The sequence below is a fragment of the Paroedura picta genome, chromosome 1 (genome assembly GCF_049243985.1).
Source record: "Paroedura picta isolate Pp20150507F chromosome 1, Ppicta_v3.0, whole genome shotgun sequence".
Lineage (NCBI taxonomy): Eukaryota > Metazoa > Chordata > Lepidosauria > Squamata > Gekkonidae > Paroedura > Paroedura picta.
Window position 1 is genome coordinate 47,646,311 of NC_135369.1, and position 14,506 is coordinate 47,660,816.

Below are 14,506 nucleotides of genomic sequence, written 5' to 3' on the forward strand. Positions count from 1 at the left end.
ATAGGAGATATGCTGATACATTCAGACCTTTCTCCTTGTGCCCAAGCTTCTAGTTTACCTCCCAGCCATTATAGGTGCAGCAATTAAGCCGCCTGTGATTCCTTCTTAGAAGGATCCAGTTTCACAGGCTCACATAAAAATATTACTTTGCATAATATATTTTTTCCCCAATTGTAACACTGCCATCATCTTGTATCTCATGGTCTGTCCATGTCAAATGCTCGATGTGGGACATAGCACCTGATGTATAAAACTTCAGATATTGGAGCATAAGTACAGATTATTGAAATGAGCGTAAATCCCCTCTATGGTTTCACATTGTATTCAAATGAACCACCAGTGGTCTGACTTGAAATTCTTTGTATTTAAACATTTCAGATCACTACCTTACCAGAACACCAATCTTAGTTCACTTTTACATAAACAGGAAGCATATTTTACATTTCTTCTGAATACACTTGTTCCCCGTGGACATAATGTGACAAATGAAATGAGAGCATTTGTTTAGAGTCCTCATATTCTTCACCCTGTTGGATACTTTGATTATAATGCCCTTTTTCTATTAGTTGGTCCTTTAAATAACAATAGGAGTTTTAGTCACCATTTCCCTTTACATTTTTGGATATTCATAGGATAGGCTGAGGCTACTTGCTGTTTAGCAATATATCTCTTTTGTAATCCATTAAGGATCTTTGTGGCTAGAGACACACGGCATTTGTCATCTTTATTGATAGCCTGTGAAAGATTCCCTTTGTATAAGGTTGGATAACAGTAAGCTATAGCTATTTCCCTCTATTATGCAGTCTACTTGATTTACAACTTTACTTTGCATTCCAAACATTCCCCCCCCCTGCCTTATAGACTTAGTCTAAGTGCCAGTTTGTGGCATAGACAGACAGCAAAGCCTTGATTTGTTCTTCTCCATAATTTCAATCAACTTTACATTTAAATAAAGGCCTAATTCAGGTATATGTTAATTAACCACAAATTATAAACTTCATATGATCCTTTGATAATTTATAAAGTACATTGTATTTGAGAATAATTTTGTACGGTTTGTATATTATTATTAAAATTGTATATGTACTTTGCCAATTTGTATAGTTTTATGAATTTGAAGTTCTTTGTGGTTTGCATATTATCCTTTCTGAAACTTTCCACAAGGTTCCCTGGGGGGGTTTTGTCACTAAAATATTCTGCATGACTTTTGTCAATGTCTCATGAATCTTATCAAGGCTTGCACAAGAAGAAGAGGAAGAGCTGTTTTTGCACCCCACTTTTACTATCTGGAGGCATCTCAACAGTTTACGATCACCTGCCTCTCCCCACGACATACACCCTGTGAGGTGGGTGAGGCTGAGAGAGCTTTGATAGAACTGTGACTGGCCCAAGGTCACCTAGATGGCTGCATGTGGAGGAAGAGTGAGGAATCAATCCCTGTTCTCCAGATTAGGGGCCTTTTCGCACAGGGATCTTTGTTGCAAATTGTTTGCGGAATGAAAAATCGCCATTTAAAATAGTGGAATTCGTCGTTATGCATACCTGCCTTTGTAGTGGAATCAGTTGCGTTTTTTAGCGTTTCCCACAGGCTTCCGGTCTCGGCAGAAATCGCTAGAAAGGAAGCCCTATTGCCAAGCTCGTCCCGCCCCTGGCCGTCAAGCAGCCAATGGGCAGCCGTTAGCATGCTCCCAAACAGCCCCTTTCCCTTTAAGAAAGGTTTTTTAAAAAAAAAAACAGACCCATAGAAGAAGAAGAAGAAGAGTTGGTTCTTATATGCCGCTTTTCCCTACCCGAAGGAGGCTCAAAGCAGCTTACAGTCGCCTTCCCATTCCTCTCCCCACAACAGACACCCTGTGGGGTGGGTGAGGCTGAGAGAGTGCTGATATCACTGCTCGGTCAGAACAGTTTTATCAGTGCCGTGGCGAGCCCAAGGTCACCCAGCTGGCTGCATGTGGGGGAGTGCAGAATCGAACCCGGCATGCCAGATTAGAAGTCCGCACTCCTAACCACTACACCAAACTGGGTAGATTCGTTGCTACGGAGAGACCCATCCAGCTGCCTAATGTGAGCTGTCGTTTGATTGTATGATCGTTTGCACGCTGCCTCGAGTGATAAAAAAAAAAATCCCCCCCCCCTCTCACAGGCCCGATTTTCGGCTGAATTTATTTGTAAAAAATAAAGGGACTTTATTTCAGCAAACGGGCTTTTCAGTGGTTTGTGCTTAGTGACTAAAGGTGAAGGACTGAAGCCAGGGAAGCCTCTAAACAGAAAGAGGCTCGCCGGTGCGTTTATCCCCGCTCGCTCGGAGAAAAAAAAATGGCGATTGCTTCGCCGGAAGTTTGGAGGAGAGAGCCAGGGGGAGGGACTTTGAAGAACCAGCAACAATGGTAACGCACAGGTCTTTAGCGCTACTGTTGCAGATTGGTTGCAGGAGTGTATCGCTATCCGGAGGGTGAATCCACTTTTCTGGATTCCCCTGAAAGCGCCACAACGAAGCGCTTTTTGCTGATTGGTTTCAGGATTGTTGCAGATTGTCTACGACATCGTGGGTTATGGCAAATTAGTAGCGTTTCCAAATAGCAACCATTGTGCTACTTTGAAGCCGTGCGAAATGGCCCTAGATGTTGCCACTTTTAACCACCACACCAAGCTGGCTCTCAAACTAATTATAAAGTCCTTACCTTGCTTCCTTACATTGGTGGCATGTTCACCCATGGGAACTTCATAAGCACTGATCAAAATGATTCAGACTCTGGGCAGATAGCATGTGGATAGCTCTCCTGCAGAAGAATGCAGCTGCAGTATGTATCATCCAGCACTTGGTTCCTCTTAATACTTTCTTTGAGGAGTTTAAGTGGGACTCAAGTGGAACTCAAGTGGAACATAAGCCTGTTGTCAGCCTTCTTCGTGTGGCAAATTTTAGTCAGCATCGCTACCCTGATAATCCCCCCCAGGAGAATGTGTATTTTAAGCATCGAATCTGATGTTGAATCATTATTGGGCTTCCAGCAACAGAAAATATTCTTCCCTTAAGCACAGTAACATTAGAAACCTAAGAGAAAAAAATCTTTCACTGGTTCAAACTGGTTTGAAGAATTTATTCACTTCCTCATCCAGGAATGTCTTTGGTACATTGCATCATGATTTAATAACTTGGTTAGACTTTGGTTGCCTCTTTGTTTCATTCACGGGAACTTCAAAAATGTCAGCAAAGTATACAGAGGCAAGGGGAAAACATGTTTTGTCCTCCCTGACCAATGCAATAGGAATTTTCCACCAAGGAGAGGAGGGTGGAGTCCCCAGCTGCTGGGTAACTAGCCTGGGGATGATGGCTTCTCATTTCTCATAGAAAACACCAGCCACCATGCACAAGCCGCTTGACTGGCATATTCCAGCTGTTCCTATTCCACAATAGATGATCCCCTCCCCACCTCTCCACAATTCACAGGAAGTGGCTATTTGTACAGCCTATGGCAGGAAAATGCCTATCGGCAAACTTGACTCCAGAGGATAACTGTGTGTGTGGGGGGGGGGGGGGTGGCCAGCAACCATTTGGAGGGAGAGAATCAGCAGGTAGGGAAAAGTTAACTAATTATGTATGTCTATGGACTTGTCCTCCTGTTCTGCATTAGTATCATGAGGCAAAGAGGCCAAAAGGAACTTCTCTGTTTGCTCAACACCCTAATATACTACCCTCAATCCCTTTGGCTTCAACAAGCTAAACTGGATTAAACCTGCTTTGGGTTAAACACATCCCCTGTCACCTGAGCATGCTTTCAGTGTGCTTCTCTTGCCACCTGATGCTACACCCTCCCCACTTCTCATCAGTCATCTTGTCGCCTGGGTCCTGCCCTCTCTGCCCTGTCCGCTGTAAACTGAGACCTTTGGACCCAGACTCATGTTCTATACGCAGTACCTAGGCCAGGACTGACAATTAAGAAATGTTAGGTGTTGGGGGTAATAAGAAATGTGTTGTTGTTGTGTGTATGTGCTTAGGTGTTTATTGGTCTGCATTTTATTTGTACCCTGTTTTATTTTAGTGTTAACTTTCCAAACAATTTGTCAACAAATAAACATACCCTCCCTTTCTTTTCTCATATCGGTCACCAAGGTGACTAACCGAGCAACAATATGCATCATCTTTCAAATCAAATAAATAATAAATCAAATAAAAGCAATTAAAACCACACACAAAAGCATAACAACAACAATAACAACAACAACAGTAAAGAGGGCTCACTGCAGTAACACCAGAAGAAACAAACAAAACAAATCCTCCCGGATTGGTGGAAAATGGCAACAGTTGGGTAAAGCATCCTAAGCTGTGTCTGGGAACAGTTTGGGACCCACATAAGTTTGGGACCCACATACTGCATTTTGCCCCAACTGAAGTTTCTGTACTTTCCCCAGGGGTTCCTTCATATAAAGTGCATTGCAGCATTCTAATCTAGATGTCACTAGAGCATACATTCCCCAAAGTAGCCAGAAAGGTTGCAGTTGGAAAACCAGGCAAAGCTGGCCACAGCTGGCACCTGCTCATCCAGTAGTAGGCCTGGGTCCAAGCACAATCCAAATGCTGGACGTGTTCCTCCAAGGGGAGTATGATCCCATCAAGAAAAATGCTCCCTGGTGGCACTTCCAGCTTGTTGGAATTAAGCTTTATTTTGAAGGCAGCAAGCAGTTAAAAAAATACCCTTTAAAACAATTTTTAAGACAATACAATAAGTGTGCATATTAAGTCCTGTCATGTTGCCTCTGATTTATGGTGACCCTATAAATTAGTCTTCCAAAATGTCCAATCACTCAGCCATTATGAGGTCTTGAAAACTGGACGGATGGGGCTTCCTTGAGGGGACCAATCCATCTCTTCTTCGGTCTTCCTCTTTGCCTGTTGCCTTCACCTTCTCCTAGTGTAATTGTCTTTTCCAGTGACTCCTATCTTTCCATAATGTGACCAAAGCACAAGAGCCTCAGTTTAGTCATTTTAACTTCGACATTCACACATCAAACAGCAATTAAAATGCAAAGAGGAAGGATAGTCAATAAGGGAATGTTAAATGAAGTAAAAAGTTCTTCACCCCTTCGTGGAAGTCAATTACAGAGGGGGACAACTGAAGCTCCCTCAGGAGGAAATGTCACTATTTTGCTGCCACAGCCAAAGACAGTCCTCAGGTTGCTTCCCGTCCCTGAACAGATAATAAGGGCACCCAAAGCAAGGCCCTCAAAGATTGATTGATTTATAATTTAATTTATAGACCACCCCTCTCCAATAAGAGGCTTGGGGCAGTTTCAGACAGTAATATACATTTTAAAAGTATGAAACTCTCAAAGAATAATAAAATACAATTTGTCCTGTAGCCGTCGCAGTATGACAGGCAAATTCAGTAATCATGGTAATGATTTTTTAAAATCTGCCCTGCAGAAGGAGCCTCAAATAGGAGAAGGAGAGGAATGTAGAGAAGAGAATGTAGAGAAGGCCTATAGTACTTCTAAGTCAGCCTGGCCTCAACCAGAGGCCTGGTGGAAGAGTGCTGTCTTTCAGGCCCTGTGGAACTCTGACAGTTGTGTCAGGGCCAGACCTCCACTGGCAGCTGGTTGGATATTTTCATATGGGAGTAGGCAGTCCTTAATGTATACTGATTCCAGGGCATATAGGTCTGGAAGAACATTGAGAGCCAGTGTAAATGGGACAAGACTGGAGTGATACTGTCCCTCAGACCCATTCCAGTCAGCAGCATTCTGCGCTAATGGTAGCTTCTGGATACACCTCAATGGCAGCCCCACATAGAACACATGGCAGTAACATCTAGATTTTACTATAGTGACGATAATACCATGAACCATTGGGACAAGATATTTTTTTCCTTTTTTTGCTCAAGAAAGGCTGCAGCTGGCTCACCAGCCAATGGCTGATGAAAGTTGCCCTTGGCCAACACTTCTACCTACTTATTGAACCAGAGTCCCAGGTTCAGCAGCACCTCCAAGCTATGAAACTGGCTCCTTTTGGGAGGAGTGCAACCCCATCCACAACAGGAAGCACTCCAGTTTCCTGGCTTAGAATTTCCTTCTGCCCACTAGTAGCACCTCTGTCATATTGGGATTAAGTTTCAGTTTATTAGCTCTCTGTCAGGCTCAAAACTGCCTCTAGCTTCTTTCTGCCTCTTACACAACAGTAGGGATGCAGTGATCTTTCCCAGAAAAACTTTTCATAATTGATGTCAGCAGTTGCTGTGAGCCAATAGCAGGACAGGCTTGTGGGTGGCACACGTCTCAAGTTCCTTTCAAACCGCTTGACAACTGAGCAGCTGCTTTTGCGCTCTCCAGCTATAGTGCTTGTCGTTACCTCCAGGTCCTGCTAATAGATGAGCCCAGCACCCTGGTCAATGAGGTCACACTGGATCCACGAGAGAGCCCCCAAGGTGCATGGGTATGCAAAATAGGGTCCAAGCAGAGCCGAAAGGAGGAGGGGGACTTCTCAGTTGCATCCACTGGCACTGGAAAGGCATCAGCGGACTGGTTTTGTGCCAGTGCTTCCCAGTTGTTTTTCATCCAATGAATGAAAGCCTCATGCTGACAAAACATTTTATTCATTGCGTTTGTTTTTACTTGTTGGGTTTCTAGGCTGTCCCTCTCCAAGATGGTCTTGAGGTAGCTTACAACAAATATGGATAAAAACTCCAATAAAATGTTTATTAAGTTATCAAAAATAGCTATTTAAAATTGAACAACAATCATTCACTCTGTCAAATTTGTCCCTAGGAGTCTGGGATCACAAGAGATGGGGGCTTTACGCACCGGGATCTTTGTTGCAAATTGGTCACTGAATGAAAAATCGCCATTTAAAATAGTGGAATTCGTCGTTATGCATACCTGCCTTTGTAGTGGAATCCAGTTGCGTTTTGTAGCGTTTCCCACAGCTTCCGGTCTCGGTAGAAATCGCTAGAAAGGAAGCGCTATTGCCAAGCTCGTCCCGCCCGTGGCCGTCAAGCAGCCAATGGGCAGCCGTTAGCATGCTCCCAAACAGCCCCTTTCCCTTTAAGAAAGGTTTTTTAAAAAAAAAAACAGACCCATTGTAACGAATCTGTGTAGATTCGTTGCAATGGAGAGACCCATCCAGCTGCCTAATGTGTTTGAGCTGTTGTTTGATCGTATGATCGTTGCCACGCTGCCTCGAGTGAAAAAAAAAATCTCCCCCCCTCTCACGGGCCCGATTTTCGGCTGAATGAATGTGTAAAAATTAATGGGAAAATACATCAGCAAACGGGCTTTTCTGTGGTTTGTGCTTAGTGACTAAAGGTGAAGGACTGAAGCCAGGGAAGCCTCTAAACAGAAAGAGGCTCACTGGTGCGTTTATCCCCGCTCGCTCGGAGAAAAAAAAATGGCGATCGCTTCGCCGGAAGTTTGGAGGACAGGCTCAGGAGGAGGGACTTTGAAGAAACCGCAACAATGTTAACGCACAGGTCTTTTTCGCTAGTGTTGCAGATTGGTTGCAAGAGTGTAGCGCTTTCCGGAGGGTGAATCCACTTTTTGGGATTCCCCTGAAAGCGCTACAAGGAAGCGCTTTTTGCAGATTGGTTTCAGGTGTGTGGCAGATTGTCTACGATGTCGTGCGTTATGGCAAATCAATAGCGTTTCCAATTGGCAACCATTGTGCGATTTTGAAGGCGTGCAAAAAGCCACATGGAGTTTCCATTCCTGGGATATAGTCTGGGCTGAAGCTCAGGCAGGGGGTTGGGCGGGTGGTAGGAGTGCCATGCTTGGTGTCAACCGAATGCCTGGTGGAAGAGTGCCATTTTACAGGCCTTTCAGAACTCTGAAATTTCCATCAGGGCCCAGGTCTCCATTGACAGCTCATTCCACTAGGCTGGAGCCAAGGCTGAGAAGGCCCTGGCTCTAGTTAAGGCCAGGAGGACCTCTCTGGGGCCAGGGCCCACCAGCAAGTTAGAATTTGCTGAGCAAAGTGCTCTTTGGGAGCTATATACAGAGAGGCAGTCCCTCAGATACTAAGTCCCAGACCATGTATGATTATTCCGATCTGTTAACTTGAAAGAATGACCAGCATGAGAAGGTTATGGTTTGGAATAAAACCTGCCCTAAAGTTGTGAAACAAAATGTCTTACTAGGCCAAGAACACACTTAATATGTCATCACCAATAAATGAGATTTTAAGGTCGTACCATTTAAATGTCATCTGCCACAACAGGCAAGGTGGCATTTCTCACACGCCTGCAAGATGCTAGGTAGCATTCTCTTCTGTGGAACTTCAAGGTGAAGCTTAACCCCAAATCCATCTTGTTGCAGACCACTGAGCCCTCCTTGAGAGACCTGTTTGATTTTATTTTTAAAGCCTTGCCAAAGATTGCTGCTTCATATCTTCCATGTGGTCAAATAAGGAATGTTTCAAAAAAGGCTTATTAGAGGTGAAATGTGATTTCTGATTTTACCGTCCCTGAGGACAGTTTGATCTCAGCAGTTGGAAAAACAGAAACAGTAAGGGTATCAGCCAGCCCAGTGATGGTATCCTGCCTAGTGCTGCGGGTGAAACTATTTATGCAACTGGTCAAGAACAATTCATCCTTGTGGAAATATTGCCCCTGTGTCTCTGCCAAGATCGGTGTCTGCAGGGGGATTATATGCCACAAAATGTGCCAAACACTGAGCTCAAAGATGCCTGGAGGGGAAGTTTGGATTCAAGCACTATCAAAAGGATTTTGAACTTTACATTTATAAATTCCCTCCTCCCTCTGAAATGCACACACAGGCTGACTCCCTTATGCTTTCATGCCAAACCTTTCATGGCAGATCCTTTCCCCTGTCCCCATTATTTGCTATCTCAGAACTTGGCAGTTTTAGCCAACTGTGGTTTCCCTGGGGGGGGGGGGGCGGCATGCAAACTCACTGCAGCCCTTGGTATTTCTATTGAATGAAACTGCAAATAAGGATCTTGCTATGTACACTATTAAGAAAATTATGGGGCACACCAGCAGGAATTTAACTGCTGAAATAGGCACTCTTTCTCAATGAATTGTGGGATTTGAAATTGTGGTGTATATATTGTCCATGTTTTAATTTCTTATGCCATCAACACTTTGTAATGTACACAAAGACACAGGTCTCTGCCCCAAGGAGCTTATCACCTTAAGTTTCACAGTAGGGAGAAAACAGATGTAGGAGTGTGGTGGGAGAGAGAAGCAGGACTAAATGCCCAAGCAGAATGTAAACTGTGTAGGTGTTGGGACTGGTTTCATTTGTGGCTGGCAGTAGCCATGTTTATATGTTACAGTGCATGCACGTACGATCTGCATATGCACCCTTTGTAAAGGCCAGCTTGCATTCATTTTACAAACAAAACAGGGGTCCAGTATATGGATACTGTTTTGCAGGGCCTGTAAGTTCTGCACGGCCTGTAAGACAGAGCTCTTCCATCAGGCATTTGGTTGAGGCCCGGCCAGGAAGATCGGGTCCCGTGTATAGGCCCCCTGTAGAGATTCGGCCTGAGGGCGTTGGCAAACCACGCTCTCTGAGGCTGCGCCTCTGCATCTAACCTAGACCAATCAGGATACTACAGCACAGCAATTGCCTCATATGTAAAAAGGATTACTTGAAGCCTATCAGTTTGCTCCACGCTACCTCACAGGATTACTTGAAGCCTATCAGTTTGCTCCACGCTACCTCGCGGGATTATTTGAAATGATTTACGTGTATGTATAAATAAAGGATTCCCCTCTGTTCGAGAGGTCTTTCGCAGGAAATCCTTCTCCGTGTCATTCTTCCTCATTGCTTCCCGACAGCCCCCATGTGCGGTGGCAGTAGATTACTGTCATTGAGTGTGGACAGGTGGGGAGAGAAGGCTATAGACTGGATTTTGCTGCCAGTATTGTTGTGTTTTATGTGGTTTTATTTATTTTTACAGTAAACTGCCATGAGCCGGCGGGGTCCGGGAGTGGTGGTTAATAAAAGCAAATATAAATAAATCAAATAAATGCACAGTTTCAACCCCAGACAATTGTCGACTGTGCTTGAACTGGGCTCCTGTGTTACATTCAACACATGTACAAATGTATGATTGAATCCCCACATTATCCAATTAGTGATCCCTGGTTTCATTTGTAAAGTGAAAGCAGATTGACTCTATCTTACAAAAAAAAATGTGCAAGATGTACGTGTATTCTCTGTAACTTGTGAACAGGACTCGTGAGGATTACCAGATTTTCAAAGAGTTCCCTAGGCAAGTTGATTTTAAAGGATGAGAAGAGGTTGCCTTGGCCTATATTTTCAGTGTATCCCCAAGTCCTTGTGGCCTTGATACTATTGGATCTTTACTCCTTTACTTCCTAGCTATGTACCCATGCATATTTTCATTGCACGGTGCATTTTGTTATTCCAACCCAAGCGGTCAGCTGATCCACAACAGCATTATGTGGTTTGGCTGTGGGTGTTGGGAAAAGGTAAAAAATTCTTTGTGGAAGCTGTTTTTGGCCAAGAAGTAGTTCTAATCCTGGTTTCTACATCTGAGTTGTTAGTCGGTACTAGAAGGAAAATGTGAACATGGTAATGGGGTTCCTATTGTAGCTTATGAACTTATGTTTACTAATTGTACTGCCTTTTGTAGTTATTTACATTTTTGTCAAGAATTTGTTTGTATCATATTTTATAGATATGCTTTCATAATGTATGCCTATTGCTTTTATAGCCATTAATGTGGTATTTATGCATACAATATATGTCACAAGCAAAATGTGTTGGAAAAGGACTTTGTGATTTCTCTTAGCCTCCAGAGGGAGCTATCAGAGAGAAAGACAGGCCAGGACACAGAAGAACCTTCTATCTCCGTTGTATTGCTGTTCCTTTGTTGTATAGACTGATACTCTCAGGGGACTTCCTACTTTCTGCTTTTTCCTGCTCTATCTCAAATACATGGTCTCTTTCTCCAACTTGGCACCAGGAGAGCAGGATGGGTTCCTGCATCTCTTTTCATCCTAGTTAGAATAGGTTAGAACTCTTATTTCCACTAACCTAGCTACAAATGTCTTTCCTATTATAAAGTGGTTAAATTAGATTGAAATGATAGTTTTATTTGTTGGTTTCTTGCCTGCAGACACACAACGAACACATGGATTCTGCTGTAACTTTTAGCCATTGTGCACTCTGCTAACTAAGGGAATATGGCAACAGTAAATACATAAAACATTGTAAAAGGCATTTATTTTATAGGGGGGAATAGTTTGAGGAAACGGAAAATATGCTTCAATGGACCATTATGAAATGCTCATGGGTATTTCAACTGATCTGTGGAGAGCTTTTTACAATAGAAGATTAACAAGCCACACAAATCCTGTGATATATTGTACAGGTCCAAAAGAAGAAGAGTTGGTTTGTATATGCCATTTTTTCTCTACCAACAGTCTCAAAGCAGTTTACGATTACCTTCCCTTTCCCCTCCCCACAACAGCCACACTGTGAGGTTGGTGAGGCTGAGAGAGCCCTGGTATTCCTGCTCGGCCAGAACAGCCCAAGGTCACCCAGCTGGCTGTATATGGACGAGCAGGGAATGAAACCCAGTTTGCCAGATTAGAAGCTGCCTCTCTTAACCACTACACCAAGTGTGTACTTCTTGCATACATCCATGTGCAGCTGTGAAAGAACTCTGGCCCAGGTGTCTATTTAGTATGCACCAAATCAAATGCAGAAATGGTACACACAATTTTCTGCATTAAATGGACTGAACTCCATTTTTTCCCCATTTATGCTTTATTCAAAAGTTACTGATAGGGTGGATGTGTTTTTAAAAAAATACCAATGTCCAGATATTGTGATTCATATGATAAACACCATATGACTTACAATAATGCTTATTTCTATAAAAGGTAAAGGTATCCCCTGTGCAAGCACCGGGTCATGTCTGACCCTTAGGGTGACGCCCTCTAGCGTTTTCATGGCAGACTCAATACAGGGTGGTTTGCCAGTGTTTTCCCCAGTCATTACCGTTTAAACCCCCCCCCCCAGCAAGCTGGGTACTCATTTCACCGACCTCGGAAGGATGGAAGGCTGAATCGACCTTGAGCCAGGTGCTGGGATTGAATTCCCAGCCTCATGGGCAGAGCTTCAGACAGCATGTCTGCTGCCTTACCACTCTGTGCCACAAGTTCTATAGGACTAATCTAAATGAATTTTTATGCACACCAGTGTAATGTGGTGGTCAGAGTGTTGGACTAGGACCTAGTAGATTCCAGGTGTGAATCCCAACTCCATCACAGAACGGCCAATTACACACACTCTATCTAACCTACCGCACAGGGTTGTTGTGAGGCTAAAATTGGAGAGCACTATATAAGAACTATATAAACTGTTTTGTGTCCCCATTTAGGGAGAAAGGAGGGCTATTAATATATTAAAACAACACTCTTAAATCCAGTTTACTTTCATCTTTGATTGTGTTCCCTGCCAATACAGTCTTTTCTGTCTCCTTTGTTGTCCTGTTCCTCTTTGACCCAGTCCTGCAGAGGTGCAGTTGCTTGCTCAAGATGGGTGGAGAGATCACATGTCAGCTTAAGAGCTATTTCCACCCACCTTCCTGGGACTTCCTGTTCACCTTCTGTGGCCGTGTTATTCACTAACACTGCAAGGCAACCCTGGCTACAGTGGAGGGCCGCTTATCCTGTGGAACGGGTTCACAGGGGCTGCCAGCAGCTGCGGGCGAGATGGGATCCCTTTTCACAGCGGACCTGTCAAGGGCTCCCTCCATTAATGTGTACCATGTCAGGCAGTCGGATCTTCTACGTGGTTGTTTTATCCATGTGTATAAGAAGTGCCCTGCTAGATCCAGCGGGGGTCCTTCCAGGGCTGAATCTTCACTGAGCTTTTATTTCAATCCCAGGTCGATTCAGTCCCTGCCGTCTACACTGAATGCCATTTCCATTTTGATTTGGGGCCATTTAAAATTTCCCTCTGCAACAAGCAGGATTGATGCCGAGTGACCCTGAACCTCGATATTTGAAAAATCGGCATGAGTAAGCGTGCAGCTGTCTGCTTTCCCCGAAATAACTTGTTGCTGCCTGTGGCTCCAATGCTGCAGCAAGGCTGTCTGTCCCTGGCTGGCTGGGTACTCTGCAGGATCGAAAGCCGGAGGGAAAGCTCCCTGCAGATTCCGCCCAGGCCAGTATCGTGTCCCATCCAGTGACCAACCAGCTCCTCTGGAGGGCCAACAGCAGGGCACAGAGGCCTTCCCCCACCCCCTTGCCTCCTGGCTCTGGCATTCTGAGCTTTGGTGCTTCCAAACATGGAGCTTCCTATCAGTCACCGTGGCTAGTAGCCTGTCCGTCATGAAGCTCCCCAAGTCCCCTTGGAACCCCATCTGTGCCTGCCCACCCCTCCCTCTGCCAGCAGCCAATTCCAGCGCTTTGTCAAGGGAAGGAGAGAGACTTCCTCCCCCCCCCCCCAGGTCCTGTTGGTTATTGAGCATGATGAGGGTGATTGGGGCTATCTGGGAAAGCAGATTAGCAGTTCAAGAGCCCCACTGGACCATCCTGGTTCACCCCAGGAATCAGTGCAGATGGGTGAAGCCAGCCCAGGCCAGGCCTGCTTCCCCGCCCGGCAACTCTGCAGCCGCTGGCGGCTCCCTCCCTCCCTCCTTCCTCCAGACCGGCGGCCCAAGGGCAGGAGGCCCCGCAAGTGGCCCGGCAGGCTCGGCCATGGGTGGGGGGTGGGGGGGCACAGCAGGCGGGAAAGCCAGGCCGCCCATTCCTGGGAGCGGCTCGCTGAGGAGGGCTCCAGCTTGTACTAATCAGTGGCCTTGAGGGAGGTGGCGGAATCAGGCCCTCGGGCAGCGGCGGGGGCTGCGCAGACGGCGGTGGGGGTCGCCCGCTGAGGAAACCTGATCGCCCTCCAGCCCGCCGGCCAGACGACGACGAGGAGGAAGCAGTGAAGGAGCCGGCCGGCCCGGCGGCCCGGCTCGCGTGTGGCAGAACTCTGGCCCGGCCAAGCACAGCGGGCTCCCCTGGCCCGATGGGGCAGGATGGCGCAATTCCAGCTACCAGTCCCCCCCAAACAATCCCCCATGCGCGTGCAACACGCCGCCGCCCCCACGCCCCCGTCTGCCCCCCAGCTTGAGGTTTCGAGGCCTGCCCGCGTCTCTTCCTTACCGCCAATCCCCGCAGGCGAAGGGCTCTGGCTCCGGATTCCGCCCATCTGTTCCCTCTTACCCGCTTGTTGATGTTGGTGCTGGTTGTCTTGTCTGGAGCTCGGAGGACGGGGGAGGGCGAGGGAAGAGGCGCTCTGTTGACGGGGGGGGGGGGGGAGAAAAGAGAAACCTCCAGACTAGAATCAGGTTTTTAACAAATAACCAAACAAACACGCAACTGTGGTTTGAAGTACTTTGACAGTAAACCGGAGGAAAGGGCTTCTTTGCGAGCCTCCCGTGGGCGATCCACAAACCTAGCAATGCTGGGATGCGCGCCCGTTTAGCAGACTGGGATTCCTAAGCAAGCCCCGGACAGCCGGACCTTCC

The 14,506-nt window shown here is 45.9% G+C and overlaps 1 protein-coding gene across 1 annotated transcript in view; it reads right to left on the reverse strand.

The window, feature by feature from the left end:
• Window positions 1-14,506, reverse strand: part of LOC143837442 (uncharacterized) — a 39,311-nt gene that overhangs the window by 6,969 nt on the left and 17,836 nt on the right. The window contains exon 3 of the mRNA XM_077337267.1: window positions 14,142-14,274. Coding sequence (XP_077193382.1) covers window positions 14,142-14,274 — 133 coding nt within the window. The remainder of the gene's footprint in view (window positions 1-14,141; window positions 14,275-14,506) is intronic.